General features: G+C 42.5%; 2 protein-coding genes across 3 annotated transcripts; both read left to right on the plus strand.

Moving 5' to 3' along the window:
- Positions 1–263: 263 nt before the first annotated feature.
- On the plus strand, positions 264–9,865 carry stxbp3 (syntaxin binding protein 3). 2 transcript variants are annotated; one of them, XM_070908264.1, is made up of 19 exons: positions 264–309; positions 1,432–1,481; positions 1,972–2,053; positions 2,172–2,248; positions 2,349–2,421; positions 2,553–2,653; positions 3,152–3,297; positions 3,772–3,865; positions 4,142–4,266; positions 4,428–4,526; positions 4,640–4,697; positions 4,787–4,852; positions 5,198–5,278; positions 5,584–5,719; positions 6,214–6,320; positions 6,463–6,561; positions 7,979–8,064; positions 8,602–8,750; positions 9,092–9,865. In XM_070908264.1, exons 1-19 carry the CDS (start codon positions 264–266, stop codon positions 9,193–9,195), a joined length of 1,779 nt encoding a protein of 592 aa, XP_070764365.1. In that variant the 3' UTR covers positions 9,196–9,865. The 2 variants fall into 2 exon arrangements, with proteins under 2 accessions (XP_070764365.1, XP_070764366.1); XM_070908265.1 differs by having other exon boundaries at positions 4,148–4,266.
- A 2,222-nt stretch (positions 9,866–12,087) lies between these two features.
- ankmy1 (ankyrin repeat and MYND domain containing 1) lies at positions 12,088–18,959 on the plus strand. The gene is given in 20 exon segments (XM_070908929.1): positions 12,088–12,306; positions 12,497–12,643; positions 12,738–12,932; positions 13,282–13,326; positions 13,406–13,638; positions 13,785–14,001; positions 14,210–14,371; positions 14,500–14,642; positions 14,836–15,391; positions 15,472–15,656; positions 15,780–15,951; positions 16,141–16,281; positions 16,367–16,474; positions 16,586–16,693; positions 16,792–16,914; positions 17,306–17,407; positions 17,683–17,896; positions 17,958–18,027; positions 18,181–18,335; positions 18,577–18,959. Coding segments are annotated over 20 exon segments (3,498 nt in total). The 3' UTR covers positions 18,780–18,959.
- The last annotated feature ends 921 nt before the right edge of the window (positions 18,960–19,880 follow it).

Raw genomic sequence — 19,880 nt, forward strand, 5'->3', positions numbered from 1 at the left:
TTTTAATGTTTAATATCTTTTCATCACCTTCCCCTGGCGACTTTCACTTCTGGCTCTAAATTTCAAACAAAAATGCAAGTACAGTAGATAGATAGATAGATAGATAGATAGATAGATAGATAGATAACGCTAAACACATTTTAACCTGTTGTTATTAAAACTACAGCAGCGCTCCGTCGCACACTTGTTGACGCAGATGACGTCAGAGTGCGAGGACACACGGGACAGGAAGAGGCGCAGAGGGAAAAAAAAAAAGAAACAAGATGGCAACGGGCTCAGATCACGGGCTGAAAAGAATAGTTTGGAAAAGTAAGTTCAGTCTAATGGCAGAGTGTTTATTGTACATTTAGAACAGCGTGACACTTTCATATCGGTGTCATTACCCAGAGGGCTCTACGTGCTGTGTTTATTGACTGCTTCCTTAGTGACTTTGCATCTTGGACTGACCGTGAACGTCAAGTTTCATTCTGCTTCTTTTTTTTTTTTTTTATCGCAACGGAAGTTTACAAACTTGGGCACTTGGGTTAACACTTGGCGCTGTTGTTTATCATAACTTTACTGTCATCGACTCTTGTAGTTTACTTGGAAAGAGCAACGTTAGTCGGAGTGAGGTCACTTTCTATAGCCTGGAGCCCCACCTCATATCTAACGTTAACGTCACAGGCTAACCTTAACACAACACTGTTCAAAATACGTTCAAGTAACAAGTAACGTCACCTACTTTCCAACTTTTTTTTTTAAAAATGCCATGAGTCTGTTTCCCCGCCGTAAAACGTTTGTGTTTGCCGCAGCGCTGCCCAACCTTGGTTGGGGTTAGGTCATGGGTTAGATGTCCCAGAGATGAATGGTTGGGGTTGAAATGAGTGTAAACGGATGCAGTCTCATACAACAACTTTAATGAAAGTTATGATATTCGGTTTTTGTTGATTCAACATTACACACCACAGGTAACAGTCTCCAAGATTACCTGAAGGTGTATTGCAGTGAGTCAATGAAGAGTTAGACATCACAACTGCTTAGATTTTTATTTCATACACATGCTTTGTCAAACCACACACACACACAGACACACAGACACACATATCTCTTAATGTGGTTGGCATATCATGCAAGTCTAGTGGTACAAATCATTTATTTCAGTTCACAAAAACTGTTGCTGAAAGCTGTGAATTCATTCATAATTTTTCCACTGATTATTTAGTGGTAAATTACCAAAAGTGATGGTCAAACGCCTACCGCAAATTTGCAGACCCTAAAATGATATGAAACACTGCCGCAAACAATTCTGTACATTAGGACGTAACCAGCGTTTGTCGAAGTTAAAAATCACTTGATCTCTCTAACCTAAGCACTCGAGCCAAGCTACAGCTCAGATAGCGTAGTCATGAACAGTTTTTTTTTTTTTTTAAACATGTTCTGTGCCTCTTACAGGAATAAAAGATACAATTATTGCAGACTGCAGAAAATCTGAAGTATGGAAGGTAAGACAACCCCCCCCCCATGTGCACAATACTGAGTCCTAAGACTGTAATTGTATGAACGGCCCACCTCAACATTACAGATCCAACTTTTATATGATCGATTCCACTTATGGCCGCAACTGACAAATATTGTCGTTATCAGTGAATCTCCTGATTCTTGTCACGATTAATTGATTCATCGTTTAGTCTATGTAATGTCAACAAATTGTGAAAACTGCTCACCACAGTTTCCCAGAGCCCCAAAGTGACACCTTCAAATTGCTTCTTTTGTCCAACCAACAGTCCAAAACCCAAAGACTCGTCATTTGCTAATCCTCACATTTAAGACGCTGGAACCAGCAAACGTTTGACATTTTTGCTTGAAAAATGACTGAAACCATTTATCGATCATCAAAATAGTTGGCAACTCATTTTCTTCTGCACAGTCTGGCAGCACATTACAATGTGATACATAATTTTACTGACCACTATTGATTCGTCTTCTTCACAGATATTGATTCTGGACCCCTTCACCACCAAGCTCCTCTCGTCATGCTGCAAAATGTCCGATCTGATGTCGGAGAAAATAACAAGTAGGCTATGTTTTCCATAACAGCGAAACCCTGCGTTTTACATAATGCTGGTAATAGACTGAGTCTGTATGTGGATGTCTGTAGCTATTCTGCTAAGATAAATATGTTGTTTCTTTAGTTGTGGAGGACCTGTACAAAAGCAGAGAGCCTGTTCCAGAAATGAAGGCCATCTACTTCATGTCACCAACCTCTAAGGTTTGCCATTATAACCCTCTGCTGATCATATTGCATTGGGATTCAAGTTTTTTTTTTGTAGTGATATCTTAAAATAATTATAAATTTCTTTTCGTTTCAGTGTGTGGATGCCTTTATTGCTGACTTCAAACCCAAACCCAAATATAAAGGAGCATATGTTTATTTCACTGACTGTAAGTCATTTATAAATCCCTACTTTAATCTACTACAGTAGCAAAATAACTGACCTTTTATCCAACATGATCAAAATGTTGTTTTTGTTTAACAGATGTACTTACAAACTAAAAGCCTTTTGGTCCCACAGACTGTCCAGATGACCTGTTCAACAATATGAAGCTGTACTGTGCAAAGTACATACGAGTCTGTAAGGAAATAAACATGTGCTTCATGCCACAAGAGGCACAAGTGAGTGGTTGCAGAGTGTGCTCTTTTTGGTTCCATTTCCTTTTTTCTTTTTCTTTTTTTTATCCAGACTGTTACTTGTTACTGTGACTGTTACTGAGGGAAACTTCACTTGTTTTAGTGTACTCAATGTCATGTTGCTACTGGGAGGAAGACTTCTGCATTGTTTTAGTCCATATTTAATGGGTGTTGGCTGCTTTAAGCTATGATGTAATGATTTTACAAACTTTGTATTATCGTAGTGGCTTAGGATATGTAACTGATTGTTCTCTGAATTTTGAAAAACCAAAAAGGTCTTAAGATTCTCAGTTGTTTTGAGATTTTTACGAAGTAAATCTTGTTTTATTTTTTCTGTTAATATTCAGGCGTTTAGTTCTTGAGTCAGAACAATTATTAGAGACTATAAAAAGTTGCTTTATTATATGATTACATGCAAATTGTTCACTTAAACATTAGTTGTTGTTTTGTTTTTTTTACTCTGGTGTTTTGAATGCTTTTCAGGTGTTCACATGTGATAATCCGGGGGCTTTCCAAAGCATCTACAGTCCCAACAGTCAGGACAAAAAGAAGACACTGGAGACACTAGCAGACCAGCTCGTCACGCTCTGTTCCACGTTGGACGAGTACCCAGGGGTCAGATACAAGAAGTAAGCCAGAGAAGATTTGGTTTCTCAGCTTACAGCACACCTCAGCCCCCAAGCAGAGTGAGACCTTTTATGAGAAAAGCTTGCACTGAGACCACAGGATACGTTACCCAACTGTGGCAAATGAAGAATGAAATGAAGCTGAAATACAATTGCAAACGTCACCTCACTTTGCCCGAGAGTAGCACAACCTGAAATTTAAATATAAATCCAAACAAGAGCAGTGTTTGGCTAAAACCATACAAAACCAAAAAAGGAATACAAAAACAAAACAGGAGACAAGTGGACAAACAAAACAGTCAACCACCCAAACAAAAAGTTGGCTTTTTATCACAAATGAGATTTTAAAGTGGCTAAAAGCAGTACATTGCCTCTGTGTACCATCTGCTGGATTAACTAATATTGGTATCAGTGCAACCTTGATATGTATTCATTTGACTGTAATAACTCGTGGAAAACAATTTATATCACAACTAGAGACGGCAACATGGAGAACGCCAAGACCCTTGCAGAGCTGGTGGACAACAAGCTGGTCAGACACTACGAGATGGATGACAGTGGCAAGAAAAAGGTGAGACACCCGTTGACAGAATATGGGAACCTGAAAATACAGTATTATTTTCCACTGACGCCTCAACACAAGGCATCATGTAAAGGCAAGGAACATTCTCTCTTTTGCCTTAAGCAGATTTAATTAATGTTTTCCTTCCCCAGAAATTAGAAAGGGGTTGCGGTGGTTGCTCGGTATCACAAGGAAAAGGGCCAAATGTGGAACATTAAGCCCTATTTAAAAATATATCTTTATATATAATGTTTTTATCTTTGTATTCCCCCCCCCCATCACAAGGGAAAGACCCAGGCCCAGCTGCTGATAGTGGAGAGAGGTTTTGACCCCGTCACCCCCATCCTGCATGAGCTGACCTACCAGGCCATGGCTTACGACCTCATTGATATCCAGAACGACACCTACAAGTAATGCAAGCTTTCCTTACTGTATCCCACTGTATCCCTACATGCACAATATGCATCCTGCACCATACGCCATATTGGAAGACAAGCTATTTTTTATTTATTTTTTTGTTTAGACAAACATTTCCAGATGAAACCAATTATCTGGTTATTTTTGTTGCCAGGTACAAGTCTAAAGACGGCTCAGAGAAGCAGGCCCTGCTGAATGAGGATGACATGCTCTGGGTTAAGCTGAGGCACAAGCACATCGCCGAGGTCTCAGAGTAAGTGTGCAAGATCTGGGAGGATGGAGGTGTCCCATTCCTGTCAATTCTTGTCATCCTCACCCCAACCCTGACTCCTCTTTTTTTTTTTTTTTTTTTCTTCTTACAAATAGACAAATCCCCAAGATGGTAAAGGAAATATCTGCTAGCAAGAAACAGCCAGACGGGAAGGTACAGTGCTGTGGCGCCTCTTGAGTTTGAGTGTTTTTCATACTTGAAATGCAAGTCTTTCAAACATTTCATTTCATTTTTTTTCCCAGATCACAATAAGCAATTTGGCTCAAATGATGAAGAAGATGCCCGCATTCCGTAAACATCTGACTGAGGTATGCAGAACCAGTATGATTAAATTGCCATTGGAGTGGAATCCCTTACCTTTAAAGTTATCTCTTCAACTGGACCTTTTTTTTAGGGGCAGCTTTTGGAAACTGACATGCCACTGCTTTAAGGGCAAATGTAACACTAATATTTGCTTCTTACCAGTAATTATATTGTGGTTGGTTGTGGTGCTTCCAAAGCCTGGTATCATGTGGGGTAGACTTCATGAAAGCCATAATTTCTGGCCTATGATAAATATCGTTACCTTTCATTATTTTTAAACTCCAGTAACAGCACTTCTGCTTTATTCTGTTCGTATTGCTCTTAACGTTTCTCTCTGTCTGAAATTCTAGAAAACTGTTCATCTGCAGCTGGCCGAGGACTGCATGCAACAATACTCAAACAACGTGGAGAAACTCTGCAAAGCTGAACAGGTCTGTTTGTGCTCGGCCATCTGTTTCAATGGAATAAGTGCCAAACATTTTTACCACTCAACCTTGCCTTGACAAGTCAAGTGGGTGGTCTCGGGTTTAGCGAGTAGGGGTAACGTTTGCCAGGTAGAAAGCATCATGACCGCGGGACACTGGCCCCCTATGTGGTCCAGAGTCTGACCACCTCCTAAGGAGAGACTCAGTAAAAGTGTGTTAGTACTGATAAAATATGCGGAGCAAAAAAAGTGCATTCACAGTATTCCCAGCCTAAACGAAAGGCTAAAAATAGATGGTTTGTCTCTGTGTAGGACCTCGCTGTGGGGTCGGACGTGGAAGGGATGAAGGTGAAAGACCCTATGAGGACCCTGCTGCCTGTGCTGCTCCACCCGTACACCATCCACGACAAGATCAGAGCTGTGCTGCTCTACATCTTCAGCCTCAGCGGTACTCCAACCTTATCCTGCAGCAGACTGGTCTCCTTTCACTCTGCTCATTAGCATTCTGTGGTATCTCGCTTTGTCGCCATTTATTTCCAGGGACCTTTTCAGCATGCAGGCTAACAGAGTGGCCGAGAGACATTTAAAGAACAGCATAAGGCAATGAGAATCAGTCAGCCAGGATATAAGCGTTATCTTAGGTGACTAGTCCTAAGATTTTATAGACTAATCAACTAGTTGATATAGTTTTTAGAAATCTGCCAGAATGTTTTCCCCGTATTTAATAGACCACATTACACAAATATACACATAAATACTCCACAACATATTTGTGAATACTGTGTCAATGCCAGTGATGTGGATATCATTTTCCAGTTAAAAGATAATTCCCTCCAAAAAGACCATAAAATGGAAATTTCACTTGTTGACCAAGACCCTCATTTGACATGAAACATCAGATTTTCACCCTGGTTTGTTTTGTGTGTGTGTGTGTGTAAACAGGAACAACGGACGAGAACTTAAGCAAACTCATCCAGCATGTAAAGATCGAGGACGACCGAGAGTTTATCCTGAACTGGAAAGAACTGGGGGTCCCCATCATCACGCCGGTACGTGGAGAACAGATGGATTGATTTGATGCGTTTGATTGACAATCGAAGTGTTTGGTTGGCTTAAAACTACCAGCGATGATAAAAACTCATTCAGTCTCAACTCAATCCTGCGTATTGTTTCTTGGGCTTTTGTTTCCAGCCTAGTTTCTTCTCTCGCAAACCAACCAGACGGGATCGTTCCCAGGAGCAGACGTACAACCTGTCCAGATGGACTCCTGTCATAAAAGATGTGATGGAGGTCAGTGAGAGGAGATGACAGTATAATGTATTCTATTAGCAGCTTTCATTTCTTTGTGATCACAAAGCGTTTGCACCTTTTTATTTTATCCATTGTACATTCAGTTCTTTATCTTTTGATTTACTTAACAGGAAGTTTAGCAGCTATGGATACCATAAATGAATTCAGTAGCATAACTCCAGAGAAAAGGCTTTGGGTGCAGCTAAGAAGCAGCGATTTTAAAGCGGGTGGGTAGATGGGATGTCTGATGGGAAGGAAAAGGAAAAGTTCCGTCTTTAACTGTAAGTTACATGTTAAACATGTCAACATGTAGCTCAATCTAGGTCACTGTGCTACCCCCAATGAATGGCATTCGTGAGAAAAATGATGAACAGAACTGAGAAAGCAACATAAAAGAAGGTTATCAGATTCAGGTCATCTGATAGGCAGTGTCACATGTATGTTTGTCTTCCGCACTGCTTCATCAATTTGTAAAAGACATCATTGTAGCATTTACAAGGCACATTACTGCACCACTTGTATGTTGATCCCTGGGGATGATCCTCCCTTTTCAGCAACATCCCTCTGTACTGATGCTCAAATGCTTTTATTCTATGTTGAATGCGTTCCATATAAGAAGTTATTGTAGTGTGGTGAGCTTCTGTTTTGTGTTAAAACAGAGGTAGGATGTCACCATCACCTGCTGCCTTGTTAAAGTTTGTACTGTAAGAAGAGACGTATTGCGCGCACAGTGCTCCAACTTACCTTTTCACTCTGTCTTGTGATTACAAGCACCTGGCTTCCTGTCTGTCTTGTGAAACCAGCACCTGGTTTCCTGTAAACCCGTCAAACAGTTTGCTCTTGCAGCAGGAAACAGACAGGTTTTTGTGGCAGCAAAAGAACTCAGTTGAAACCAATCTGCTCCTTTTTTTACAATCTGTGTATTTGTAAGTGAACAATGAGCCTCATCAGTGTAGAACCACAACCAAAATCTAGTCTGTGAGGCTGAGAAGTGCTTGTTTCTCTACCTTTAAAGCTGTGTTTTGACATCCCCGATGCACCTTGTAGCAACAGAAATGATCATGTAGTTATGTGCTTTCTTTAGGATTACACTGACTTTTGGAGTTTGGTTCTTGGTCACAGAGTGATCTGTTTCACAAACTGCGTGTTTTTACATCATGAAAGTGAAAAGTCAAACTTGTGTTTTAAATGTAAAGAGAAGGGTTGCACCACCACGTAAAGTCAAAACCAATGTCTGAAACCTGGCGCCAAAACTGTCTATGTAGCCTGTTCTAAATACCTTGATATTGCTTAGAGGTTCTAGATATATGTGCAGAGAATACCTCACATTAAGTACAAGCAAAAGTCAATAGGTTTGGTCTCTATGGGACTTAACTTCTAGAAATGACATGTACATTTAAAAATGTGTTACTTCCAGGATGCCGTGGAGAACAAACTGGACACCAGGGAATGGCCGCACCAGTCTGAGTGTCCTGCTGCCTGGAATGGCTCCGGGGCTGTCAGGTAGGTTTTTATGATTCATCACACCAGAACTGGGTCAATAGTGATCAGGGTTGACCCCAACATCCAACTTAATGTCAAAAGCCAGTTAGTTGTTATGATGTTTTACAAGGAACACTACTTAAAAATGTAAGCATATTTCTTTGTAATGTCAGTTACTCAAAGCAGTTGCCTTGTCCCAAAGACAATCCATGACAGAACAATCCTAGGGACATGCTTTACGCACAGGAAGCTCCAGTTTGCTTTCACAGACAAATGCAGACAGTTAGAGGGTGATGAGTTAGCGCCCTCCAGTGATCACTGTGTGCTACTACTTTCAGCTCCAGCTGTTTGATGCGTTGTTGTTTGAGTTTTTTAAGGGCTCGTTTGAAGTGTCTCCGAGTTTACTTAACGAGTATCTATCCATCACCCTCTCCTTGTCTTTCTTGCAAGGGTGTTTGTTTTGCTGTTTTTTCTCCCCAAATTGGAGATACGACGCGCATCCTTTCTTTTTTCGATTTTGTCTGAGTACATTTCTGTTGTCCATCCTCTGCTCCACAGCGCCCGTCAGAAGCACAAAGCCAGTGCTCAGGACGAACGCCGGACCGGCTCGCGCCTCATCATCTTTGTTATAGGAGGAATCAGCTTCTCCGAGATGCGTTCTGCCTACGAGGTCACCCAGGCAGTAAAATCCTGCGAGGTCATCATAGGTGAGCTTTAAGATTACACAGATTACATGTTAAATCGCCCCTTTTTCTTTCAGCACTTTGACTTTTTGCACTTTGACTTTACATTTTCGGAGGAGTTTGTACTCACTGGCGTCTTGTTGAGTTGTGGCCATTCAAATAAACTAAAGGCAGGTTTGATCCAGTATTATAAACTTCAATTGAATTGGTCTTTTGGCCTGAAAACACCCACTGTATTGCAAACTAACAGCCAGTCGTTTTTTATTTCCAGCTGCTTTACTCCACCTGCAGGAGCGAGTCAGAATTGCAAAAGTGTTTTGTGCTCTAATTTCGGACCTAATGGTTCTTCATTACTTTGCTTCCAGGGTCTTCTCACATTTTGACCCCAACCAGTCTCCTGGATGACATCAAGGCTCTGAGCAAAGTCTCCATGGAGACTTTTACAATAGACGAAAGGAGCAACGCCTGAGAAGTCTGGCCCTGCGACCAACGCCTCGCCAGCATCTCGTCTCACTCTGCACAGTGCACTCAACTCAACTTCCCGAATGGAAGGCCGAAGGGAATTTACCTTATAGCTAATCTTTATGTCTCTTTTCAGAGGGTTAGATGCACATTTACAGTAGGTATGCGGGGATATTCTCTTTTAACTTGGTCAATTCAGGAAGCAGAAGAACAAAGAATGGCCTGATTTAAGGCATTTATAGTTTTGATATAGATCATATTAAAAGTGAATTGACCTCATCCTACTGTGAGTATTTTAAGTATAAATTGTCTAATCTGCTTATTTGTGTTTGCCTTTGTCCATAAAAGAAAATACTGGTTATTTTACATGTTGAAAGACCTCTGAGAAACCTTCAGAGACAGAAAGTTGGTGGAAAGAAATGCTAAGCTAATGTATATACTGTATGTAAGCACTGAGTCCCTGCTATGTCATTCTGACTTTTTCGGTCACTACTGTTTATAAACACTTAATGTAAGTGTTTTTTAACATAGAGTATTTACGTTTTTTCTTGAATTGAACAACTGACTAATAAATGGATGAAGTGGTTCAAATCTTGTCTTAGTTCCAATTACAGCTGCAGTTAATGTCGTCTTGCGTTTGTGGTCTGGGATGAAGTTTAAGAATAAAAGTACCTGAATGAGCAAAGTGAATGAACTTAAAAGTATCTTGATTAAAACCAGATTGTAGATATTCAACTTGCATCGACTTCAGTCAACTATACGCTCAGAACTCAGGCATGTATTTGCAATATAAATGTTTGTAATATCATCATAATTATCACCCTGGTCCATGGAAACAGCAGTAACTGAATACTCATAACCAAAAGCCACACATTCAATACACAAGTCCACAGGAGCAGCTGGTGTCCAATGAACATGCTGCACTCACCTGTGGAACAATGGGTGAACCTAAGATATTATGAGGCTTCTGTAATGTTATAGATCAAATCTGCCCTACTTTTCCTACAGGCATTATGCTTTAGTTACATGGCATCTAGATTGTTACCTTCGTGTCCAAGACTGTACACAATGCAGAAAAGTGTGCGTACTGCCTGGGTTTTTTTTTTGAAAAGGGAAAACATGAGAGGGGTGTTGTGCTGTAAGTAAGTGGAACAAACACTATACAGTAGATTGGATTCATAGAAAAGGAATGGAGGGAAGTTTTACTCCATTTTTTAGGATAACTGAATAGCAACAAAAGGGAAGGTGAGGACTGAATTAAAGGCTTTATTTGTCCTCAAACGTTTTGTCCCACATCCCAACACTGCACAAACAGACAGATAGCATTTTCACTCCATCTCAAATCTCCCATCTCCCAGCGTGTGATGTGCTATTCTATAAAATCCAATGATTTAAAGCAGATTCAGACGTATTTATAGTGTGACAAATTGGGAATGTAGTAGCCAGCGGGCAGGACAACAAATCATGATCTGATGTGTGATTCCTCAAAGCACAAACATGATACTTGTGAGGGTATCACGTTAGTGGGAAGGAGAGCATATCAGAGCTCATCAGATGTAATTAAACTAGAGAGTAGGGCATCTCTTTCACAGTGAGCTTTGAATTAGAATCACATTAAATTCGCTATTGTGTACGCTTGTATTGATAAAACAATTATTTTATAGAAGTGTAACCAAACATTTCTTAAAATAGGCCATGATTGAGTAGCTGTGACTTTGCATGAATTTGAAATTGATTATTGATTTATTACTAGTACAAAAAAATCCAGTTATCCCGCAGCATTCAGTTGAATTCAATGTATATATCCTCACTAATGTTTTTACAGTTTGGGCTTCCTCTTGGACTATTAACAATAGTCATCTGAGGTTGGACATATTGGAGGATAAATATAGAACAGAATTAGTTGTCAACACAGCTCCAATGATGCTGTAATGATAAATGTGATATCGTCCTCCACCACCTAACTTCCACAACATACTGTAGACTTAAACCTCTCTGTCTGTCAGCTAAGTATCAGTTACAGTAAAAAGTGTCAGGTGACATTTCAACACACACACACACACTTACAGGGTGGCCCTGCTCCACTGACCTTAGAGTAACACGTACACTTAACAAGGATAACCCTGCTCTCTGACAATGACCTACTTGCATCCCTACCATTTATATTTAATTGTCCCACTCTGCCTTCGGTCTGTAAAGGGGGAGCTTCCTTGTTTCTGCCAGGGATCCCCAAATAGGCACAAATTGCATATGATTTTTATTTATGCCTGCATTATAATTTGGCTCAACAAAATTGGCTCAATTTGTTGAGACTAGCTTAATTTCTAATGTATAAAAGGTCAGCAAAGGCAGCTATCTCGAAATCCTCTATTTCTCTGGGTGAAAAACTGATTTCAAAAGTAATAAGTAAATTGAGTAGAATTAAAAATCCAAGGTAAATTGGATGTATTATAATAAAATAGCACTAAAATCCTTTAATAGCCCTCAAATCAAACCATTAATAAATTCCTAATACATCCATGATATTAATCCTTTTTAATCCTTTAATCATTTTTTTATTTCCTCCTTTTCAAAGCTATGGCATATTTGATCATTTAAAGTTTGGTGCTCAGATTTTGCTGCTTTAGTTGGTCGGCAACTGAGACAAAAAAAACAACAACTTTTCCTACACTGTCTTTCGTCTGCGCATGTGTGAGAGCAACTCCACCCCGCACAGCATTCTGCTGTTGTCATGACAACCGGCGCTCGCAGGAAAGTCAAAACTCAAATCTGACTTCTGACAGCTGAAGTTGTTTCCTCTGCGTAGCTTAGTTAGTCGCTGCTGTGACGTTACCTCTAAACTAATTGTCGTCGCACTCTTATACATTCAGGTGGACGATGAGGCGACACCCCGGTTAGAATGCCGTCGACCTGCAGAGGTGTTGCTGCAGCCCCGGCGCGAAGAGGCGCGGAGCCGGGGGCAGGGAGACCTAGCAGCGGCCGCAGAGGAGCTCACAGCGGTGACGAGAGACGACAGGGGCTCGGCGTTCAGGAGTGGCACGACGGCTCCAGATACGAGGGAGAGTTTGTGGACGGCTTCAAACACGGCAGAGGAAGGTACACCTGGAGAAACGGAGAGGTAATGTGAAATGAACATGATAAAGGATGATAAAGGGAATGGTCATAACAGTCTAAGTTAGTCAGCTAACGGTAGCTAGCCTCAGCGGAGTAGCAAAAATAGACAATAGTAGGGTTCCTCTGCTGTGGCATATATTGTGTGTGAATGACACAAGTCACCGTGTGATGTCCCTGTCTGCCCCTTTGTGTAGTACTATGAGGGCTCTTTCTACAAAGACTACAGGCATGGGGATGGACTGTACTGCTGTCCCACAGGCTACAAGTTCACTGGCAAGTTCTACCTCAACAGAAAGGAAGGATATGGACAACAACTGTTCTCTGACGGAGTCACCTTTCAGGTACACTGGGTGGCTGGATGGCAGGCATTTGAATGCATTTTTAAAAATGTGTTTTTTTACTAAATATCAGTAAATAGCCATCCCCTCCTCTCAGGGTTTGTACCACGCTGACCAGAGGTTTGGCCCGGGTGTGGTGAGTTATCCAGATGGGCGTACAGATGTGGGTCTGTGGCTCGGGGAGCACCTGCTAAAGCTCTGTACCTCTGTGGAGGAGGGCTTTAGCCTGAAGGACTTTCCTGAATATGCTGCCTACGTGGACCCAGCTGCCACCACACAGTCCCTGTCTCAGGTACATGCTGACCACTGTCTCACCCACGGGTGAAATAGCTATGGCATGTTTTGTTGTTTTTAAAACATTGTTGAGATCCCAGCCTCATCGATGTTTGACTCAGCCAAGATTATGTAGCATACTACCCCAAACCACCTTTATTATGATGTTTTATTTTTCTCAGACCTGCATTTTGTCATCAATACCCCCTGCTGGACAATACTGTCTGAGCAAAACATTGTTGTACCAAGAAGTAGAACCTAAATTGTCGGACGTTTTCCTCACACCTGTAAAATTTGTAGTGTTTGCGCAAATTAGTAAATGATGCCATTAATTATGTATACACTTGCTGCTCTCTTCTCCTTCCCAGCCTCCCACTAGTGGTCCGCATACAGAAGCCAGGACAGACTCTGAGGTAAAGTACTGTTATAAAGAGCAACTATGTGACCTTCGTGACTTAACCCAATTAATGACTAATTCCCTTTCCTCCTCAGGTGGTTACGGACAGAGATCTGCAGTCAGATGAGAATTTTATCCTTCCCACCGGCATCGAGAGTTACTCAACAGATGGCGACCACTTGCCGCTGCCCCCTGGCCGAAGAAGGGAGTTGGATCGACTCTTTTACGGCGAGCTGTGTGAGCCAGACACTTATCAAGGCTATGAGCGAGACCCACTCTCCACCCTGCCCTTACAGGCCCGCATGCAGGCTCACATATGCAAACACAGGTCAGACGTACATCAAAAAAAGGCACCAGTACTAAGTAAAAGAAAAAGACAAACACGTACAGGTATAACTGCAAAGGGTTTTGCAAGAAAGCTGAAATAATATGTGTGCTAATGTATATGTACTTGTGTGTGTGTGTCTCTCTCAGACGACAGGCTGACAATGTGGGCTGGGACGTGGCATCTGTTCTCTCTCTGAACAGGGATGGTTTTGGTCCTAAAGGGCCTTTGGAGGTCAGTTCAGAGTTGATGATCGTGCACGCCTCCCGAGGGGAACTGCAGGCTGTGTCACAGATCCTCCAGACCCGTATGGTCCACCCTGACGTAGCAGATTCACAAGGACACACTGCACTCATCGCTGCCACGGTACCACATTATACTTTTTTTTTTTCCCCCATTGTTTATTTATTCCGTTTTTCATTAATTTGCTCTTTGATTGGTAGTCAAATATTCAACAACTGCAGTTACAAAATAAACAAAATAAATACATAAAGAAATGGAAGATTCAGTGGTTTATTATTTGGTTTTAGTCTCCGTGTTTGTCTCTCTGACTTTTGTTTCTTTTACCTGTCAGGTAAACTGCCATTATGATGTGATCCATCTGTTGTTGGATATGGGTGTTGATATTGACAAGTTGAATTGTGAAGGCATGTCTGCCCTGGCTGTGTGCCACGTCCTCTACTACCCTTTTCGGTCCCTGCACACCACTTTGGATGAACCACCTGCCAAAACTCAAGTAAGATTCTACCTACTGTAGTCTTTATCTGTGTTTCCTCATCACCATCTGTCGTTCGGATGTATGAAACCGTGTTTTTCACAGACAATTGAAATGAAACAACTTGCACTGTAACGTGGGTTACGTAGGTTTTGAGGAGGTCTCCATCTGCGTGTGGGAACGGTGCCCAGATCAGCCAAGGGGACTTCGCTGTAGACACGCCCTGGTTTAACAACAGACCTCGGACCACAAATACAACTCTGAGCAACCAGACCAGTCACCTCTCTGACCAGTAGGGTTGTAGCTGATATCCCTTCTCTCACATATGATTCAGCAGAAACTGTATATATTGTATATCCTGTCTTTCCTGCAAAGTATTTACAGATTTGTCACTCCCTTCAGCAGCCTTTGACCAGTTATGAAGTGTGTCTCTAAAACAAGCTGATGTATTCACTGAGGTTCACTCTTTGTTGTGGTATTTTCAGGACAGCAGAAGAACTAACAGAGCACATCTTGCATCACAGCAGTAAAGCCTCCAATGACAGTGAGCTCATCACCGAGCGCTGGCCTGGCCTGAATGAGTCTGAGACCCCTGCAGACGCTGAACAACTACAGGAGGAGGAGAGAAAAGAGAAAGAGAGGGAGGGAAAGGTCAGAGAGAGAGAAGAAAGGAGCGGGAGGGAGGATGAGAAAGGGAGCAAAGGGGAGGAAAGAGAGATCGAGAGCAGACGGGATCAAACGTGGGAAAATGGAGAAGGTGAGGTAGAAGAGCAGGAAAGAGAATTTAAGAAGAGAGAAAAGAAAAAGGAAGATGTCGAGCTTGGTGAGAGGAGAGAAACAGAGTCAAGAAAAGAGAATGGTGAGGGGAGGGAGGAGGCTGAGGAAGATGCGGAGAAGAGAGTAAGGAGTATTCATGAAGGAGATGTAAAGGAGAGAGAAGAGAGAGGAAGTGAGCGCCCCATTCAGGTGTTGGATGGTCACGTTGCACTGGGCGGCGTGCAGTGGAAGGCGTGTCAAGCTAAGGCAGCAGGAAGTGTTCAGGTATAAAGTTAGGTATAACTGGTCTGATGAGTTGGTACTTGTTTGGACTCACTGTTGTCTACTCAAGTCTCTGTCTGCAGCAGGGAAAAGACAAAGAAGTGACCCGAAAACCGAGCTTCGACTCTGCCTGTTCCGTCAGCAGCTATAACGTCCAGGTCACGGAGGAAGTGATGCAGCGCTCAGCAGAGGCCCTGAGTCACACAGGGATTCCTCAGCGCTCTGACACACAGGAGACTGTGCGCAAAATGGCTGCCATGAAAACCGAGTCAGTTCTGTTCCCCTCCGTCCTGCCTTTTCCTGCGCTGTTGGTTCTGTTCTGAATGACACTGACTTTGGTCATATATGTGTGTCTGTGTAAACCTTGTGTGTTGTGTGCCTGTCTGACCAGACACCGTGTTCATTTGAACACCCTGAAGCTGTTATTGAATCGGGGAGCTGACCCCAATGTATCCAGGGTCCCCATGCCCGTCCTCTTCTTAGCCATCATGGCGGCTGACACTGAGGCCGTCAGGAGGCTGCTGCTGTGCGGAGCTCACACTGACATTCCCCTTCCACCTGAGGCAGGAATTCATTTTTCTTCACTTGTTTTGGTTACTAATGACATCAAAGTTCAGTTTATTGAGTGCCAAATCTATAAACCTACAAACAAAATTGAGACCACCTATATTGCACCCCTCCCTCTCATAACCCTTCATCCATCATTTCCATAAACCACAATATTCACCTCAACCTGTCATTTTGTTTTGTAGAGAAAGGGCCTGTATCCCCTGCATGTAGCTGCAGCACTACCAGGTCCGGCAGGTCCCAGAATCACAGAGTTGCTGCTCCACGCTGTCACTGACCCAGACGCACGGGCATGCGACCAGAACGAGATCTATGAACCAGATAAGGTGAGTGTGTTTTTATCCTTTAAGCTTTGTCAAGGACAATTGCTACTAATTGTAAGAAAAGAATGAGAAAATATTTTTTTTACAGATTTTCATGAAGGCCCAGGAACCACTGAGCGCCAATAAGAGCCCACATCTCAAAGAAGGAGGCCGAACGGCCCTGCACGTGGCCTGCCAGAGAGACAGTGACTACCGGGTCAGTACATACAAATATACGTACCATCACTGAGGAAACCTTCCACAAAGTCATAACATCAGAACATCAGTGTGGTCGATGTAAATGACTCGTGTGTTTGTTTTTGTGCAGAATGCCAGTAAGGTGGTGGCCCTCCTGCTCTCCCACAGAGCCAGCACAGACCTTCTCTGGAGTGGACACTCACCTCTCTCCCTGGCTATAGCGACTGGGAATGACCTGGTAGGCCCACACACACACACACACACACACACACACACACACACACACACACACACGGACAAAACCTCACTTTGTCCTGTCACTTTTTCCCTGCCCAGGCAGTGGAGGAGCTGTTGAACGGAGGTGCAAATCCCAACATCCCCCTCGGCGGCAGGGTGGGCAGCGCCCTCTGCGTCCTCGCCAACATCAACTACCACATAGGAGGCAACAGAGCTAAGCTGGTACACACCCAAGCACATTCACTTCCAGCACACACAGTCACTTCATTTAGCAGCCGACTTTTGGCGCAGCGACATTTGTCAAGCATCTCTAAAGTCCAACATGAGACTGCCTAATGAATTGACCAATGTTTAGTTTAGATTTTTTGCTCATCTCCTCACTTGTGTCCTTGGTGGCTTCAAATGAGCCCCATTTGATTTAACTCGAAAAACATTATCGAAATGGTAGTCTCCCACGATATTACATCTTTCAAAATAGTAAGCCAAGAAATTGGTTTTAAAGATTGTTTAAGTTGTACTTGGATCTTTGGGGGAAAAAAACGCAATCTCAGTGTTGAGTCTGTATGAGGCTGTATTGTGTGTGTGTGTGTGTGTGTGTGTGTCTTTGATGTAGTTGAACATGTTAGTGAAGGCTGGTGCCGACATCTTGATGCCAGTTATCGTGGGTGATGTTGTGGGAACCACCATCGACTATGCACACCACTCTTTCAACCAGGTAACACACCAACTGAAACTTTAGGCGTTTCAGTTTCAGCCTTACAATAAATCATATTTTGGTAAACATTATAAAGGTCAGTTTTTGTTGAGACTGTGTCAGAGAGTGGGGACATGGGTGGAGTTGAATTAACTCCTCTTTGACACATTTTCAACAAAGATGATACACGCTTCACACAGTCAGAGAAAAGGCTTTGAGTCGTTTTTTTATTTCGATTACTTTTGCTGCATAATTTCAGCCGAACAGCTGTCTGTACGTTTTATGTCACCATCTAGGACTTGCGTATTGCCAACACTCCCTTCCACGCTCTGAACACGCGGGAGAGGGAAACCTTCAAAGCTCGGCGCCAGCTGCTGAGCATGATGGGAGATCTGCTGAGACAGTCTGCCAGCCAGAGGGAGAGAGAGAATTTAGAGAGAGAACGTCAGCTCACATCGAATAGTCAGTACAATGTATTTGACTATTATTTTGTGTTTTTATAGTATGGCTGTAAATCATGGTGCATGTGTGTGTGTGTGTGTGTGTGTGTGTGTGTGTGTGTGTGTTTTAGCAGGTGCCATTTCCTCAAACGTGCCCCTCCCAAACTGTCAAAGTCTACCACCCATAACAGAAAAACACAGGTACATATACACACACACACACACACACACACTCACGTAAGGCACCTGCATATTGTCCCTTTTTCTTCTTCTATTCCCTGTCACTGTCCGAGAGAGAGCTGAGAGGCGAAATATGGAAAGCGTTTCCAACTCTCTGTGTGATTCTTTTCTTAGGGAAGCAGCGTTTAAGTTCTGCTGTCACTGTGGTCGCTCCGTGTCTGTGAAGCTGACTGCCTGTAGCCGCTGCCACAAGGTCCTCTACTGCTCCAGGATCTGCAAACTGAAAGCATGGGATGAAAGACACAAGGGAGAGTGTATCCGGATGTCAGGTGGGAATCAGGGCCTCTCCATTCATCAGCACCCAAACAACATAACCCTACCCCAGGAGCACCGGAGCTCAGACCAGAAACGTCACTAAATAAGCTTTTAATAAAATGATAATGTAAATTTGTCAGTGTTTTGTATCTGTAGGATAACGTTATGCTTTGGGTGGTGTATAGTATCTGGGAAATACTTGGTTTTATCTTTTGGATGTAAATACTTTGTTTATCAGTCTCTCTCTCAATCCAGAATCTGCTGATGGCATCCGGAAGAGTGTTGTGTTTAAATCCCAAAGAGGCCCCAGGCCCTCGACTGTCACGTTGAAAACCAAAACAGTCCCAAGGCCCTTGAGTGTCAAGTTGAAATCCCAAAGAGCCCTCGAGCCCTCGAGCATGGCAGAGAACGTCGTGGAGAGCCAAGTCAACCTGAAGGAAAACTACAGCTGCAACTGATGTATACTAAAACTTCGCACGCTTAATAAGAGCTGAAGCACATCTATATCTACCTAATATTGCAATGCACGTCTGTTACATAACTTCTTTCTCTCATTCTGAGTCTTAACTTTATACATTTGGCTGAATGGTGCTGACAATACTTTGTGCCATAATAATTTATCTTATTATAGTTATACCTGTAGGTTTGTAATCCGTTATAGTCTTGTAATAACAGTGTAATAATGTCTGTCCCTACCTGTGCTATTGCCTCAGAAATATTGCAAACACTGAATGGTTGCATTTGCATACAAAATGAATCCAGTGGGAACCAGGACCAGATTTTGGCACATGACTTCTTTTATACGTAAACATTTTGTCTAACGTGATTACTGTTGTTGATCTTCACTTCCATAATATTCTCTGGCTGGTGTGGCAAGTGTGGCAAAACCAAAATTACTCAAGTTCCACTTTTCCAGAGCTTTCAGTTGCATCTCAGCAATTTCATCATTAACCTTGGGAGCAGTAGGTCGACCAAAAAAGGACCTCTTGACCTCTTCCCAAGGCTTTTAACAGGTCTTGATCAGCAACTGAAGTCGTCTCAGTTGTCATGGAGTTGGTTCAGTTGTCATCTTAGGTTCCATACTCCACTAAGTCACGTGATGTGAACTTTACTAAGTCCAACAGAAAGCAAACTCCAGTCGCAGATGAAGACCTGGAGATGGGGCGGACAGCTCCAGAAAAAGCTTTGTCAAAGTAACTTCTGTAGGATTGTTTTGCTCATCCTGTTTGTAGTCTGATAGTTAGTATAATGGCATCTCTTTTGCCCAGTCTGCCCAGTCCCTGCCACTTACGGATTAGTAACGTACTTGTGCATCCTTTTGCGCCAAACGCTGTCAGTTTGAACACAAGATATCTCTGATAGGCAGAAAGACATGACATTTTCTGAGCACTTGCATACTTCCAGTGGGAAAAAGTTACACCCTGATGAGTAATGACCAAACTTTAATAACCTTCCCTGTAGCACCACCCTCTGGATTAATAATATACTTGCATGAAGCAGGTTCCAAAAAAGTGTTTCCAAAAAGGTTCCCTCCAAAGGATAAAGATATATCTGAGGGG

The sequence above is a fragment of the Enoplosus armatus genome, chromosome 7 (assembly GCF_043641665.1).
Source record: "Enoplosus armatus isolate fEnoArm2 chromosome 7, fEnoArm2.hap1, whole genome shotgun sequence".
Classification (NCBI taxonomy): Eukaryota; Metazoa; Chordata; class Actinopteri; order Centrarchiformes; family Enoplosidae; genus Enoplosus; species Enoplosus armatus.

Bases quoted from the DNA above. Each gene is read 5' to 3' on its own strand.
- stxbp3 (XM_070908264.1), top strand. From the start codon at position 264: ATGGCAACGGGCTCAGATCACGGGCTGAAAAGAATAGTTTGGAAAA. The intron at 3,298-3,771 runs GTAAGCCAGAGA...TATCACAACTAG, and splicing joins CCAGGGGTCAGATACAAGAA to AGACGGCAACATGGAGAACG. The intron at 6,562-7,978 runs GTCAGTGAGAGG...TGTTACTTCCAG, and splicing joins TCATAAAAGATGTGATGGAG to GATGCCGTGGAGAACAAACT.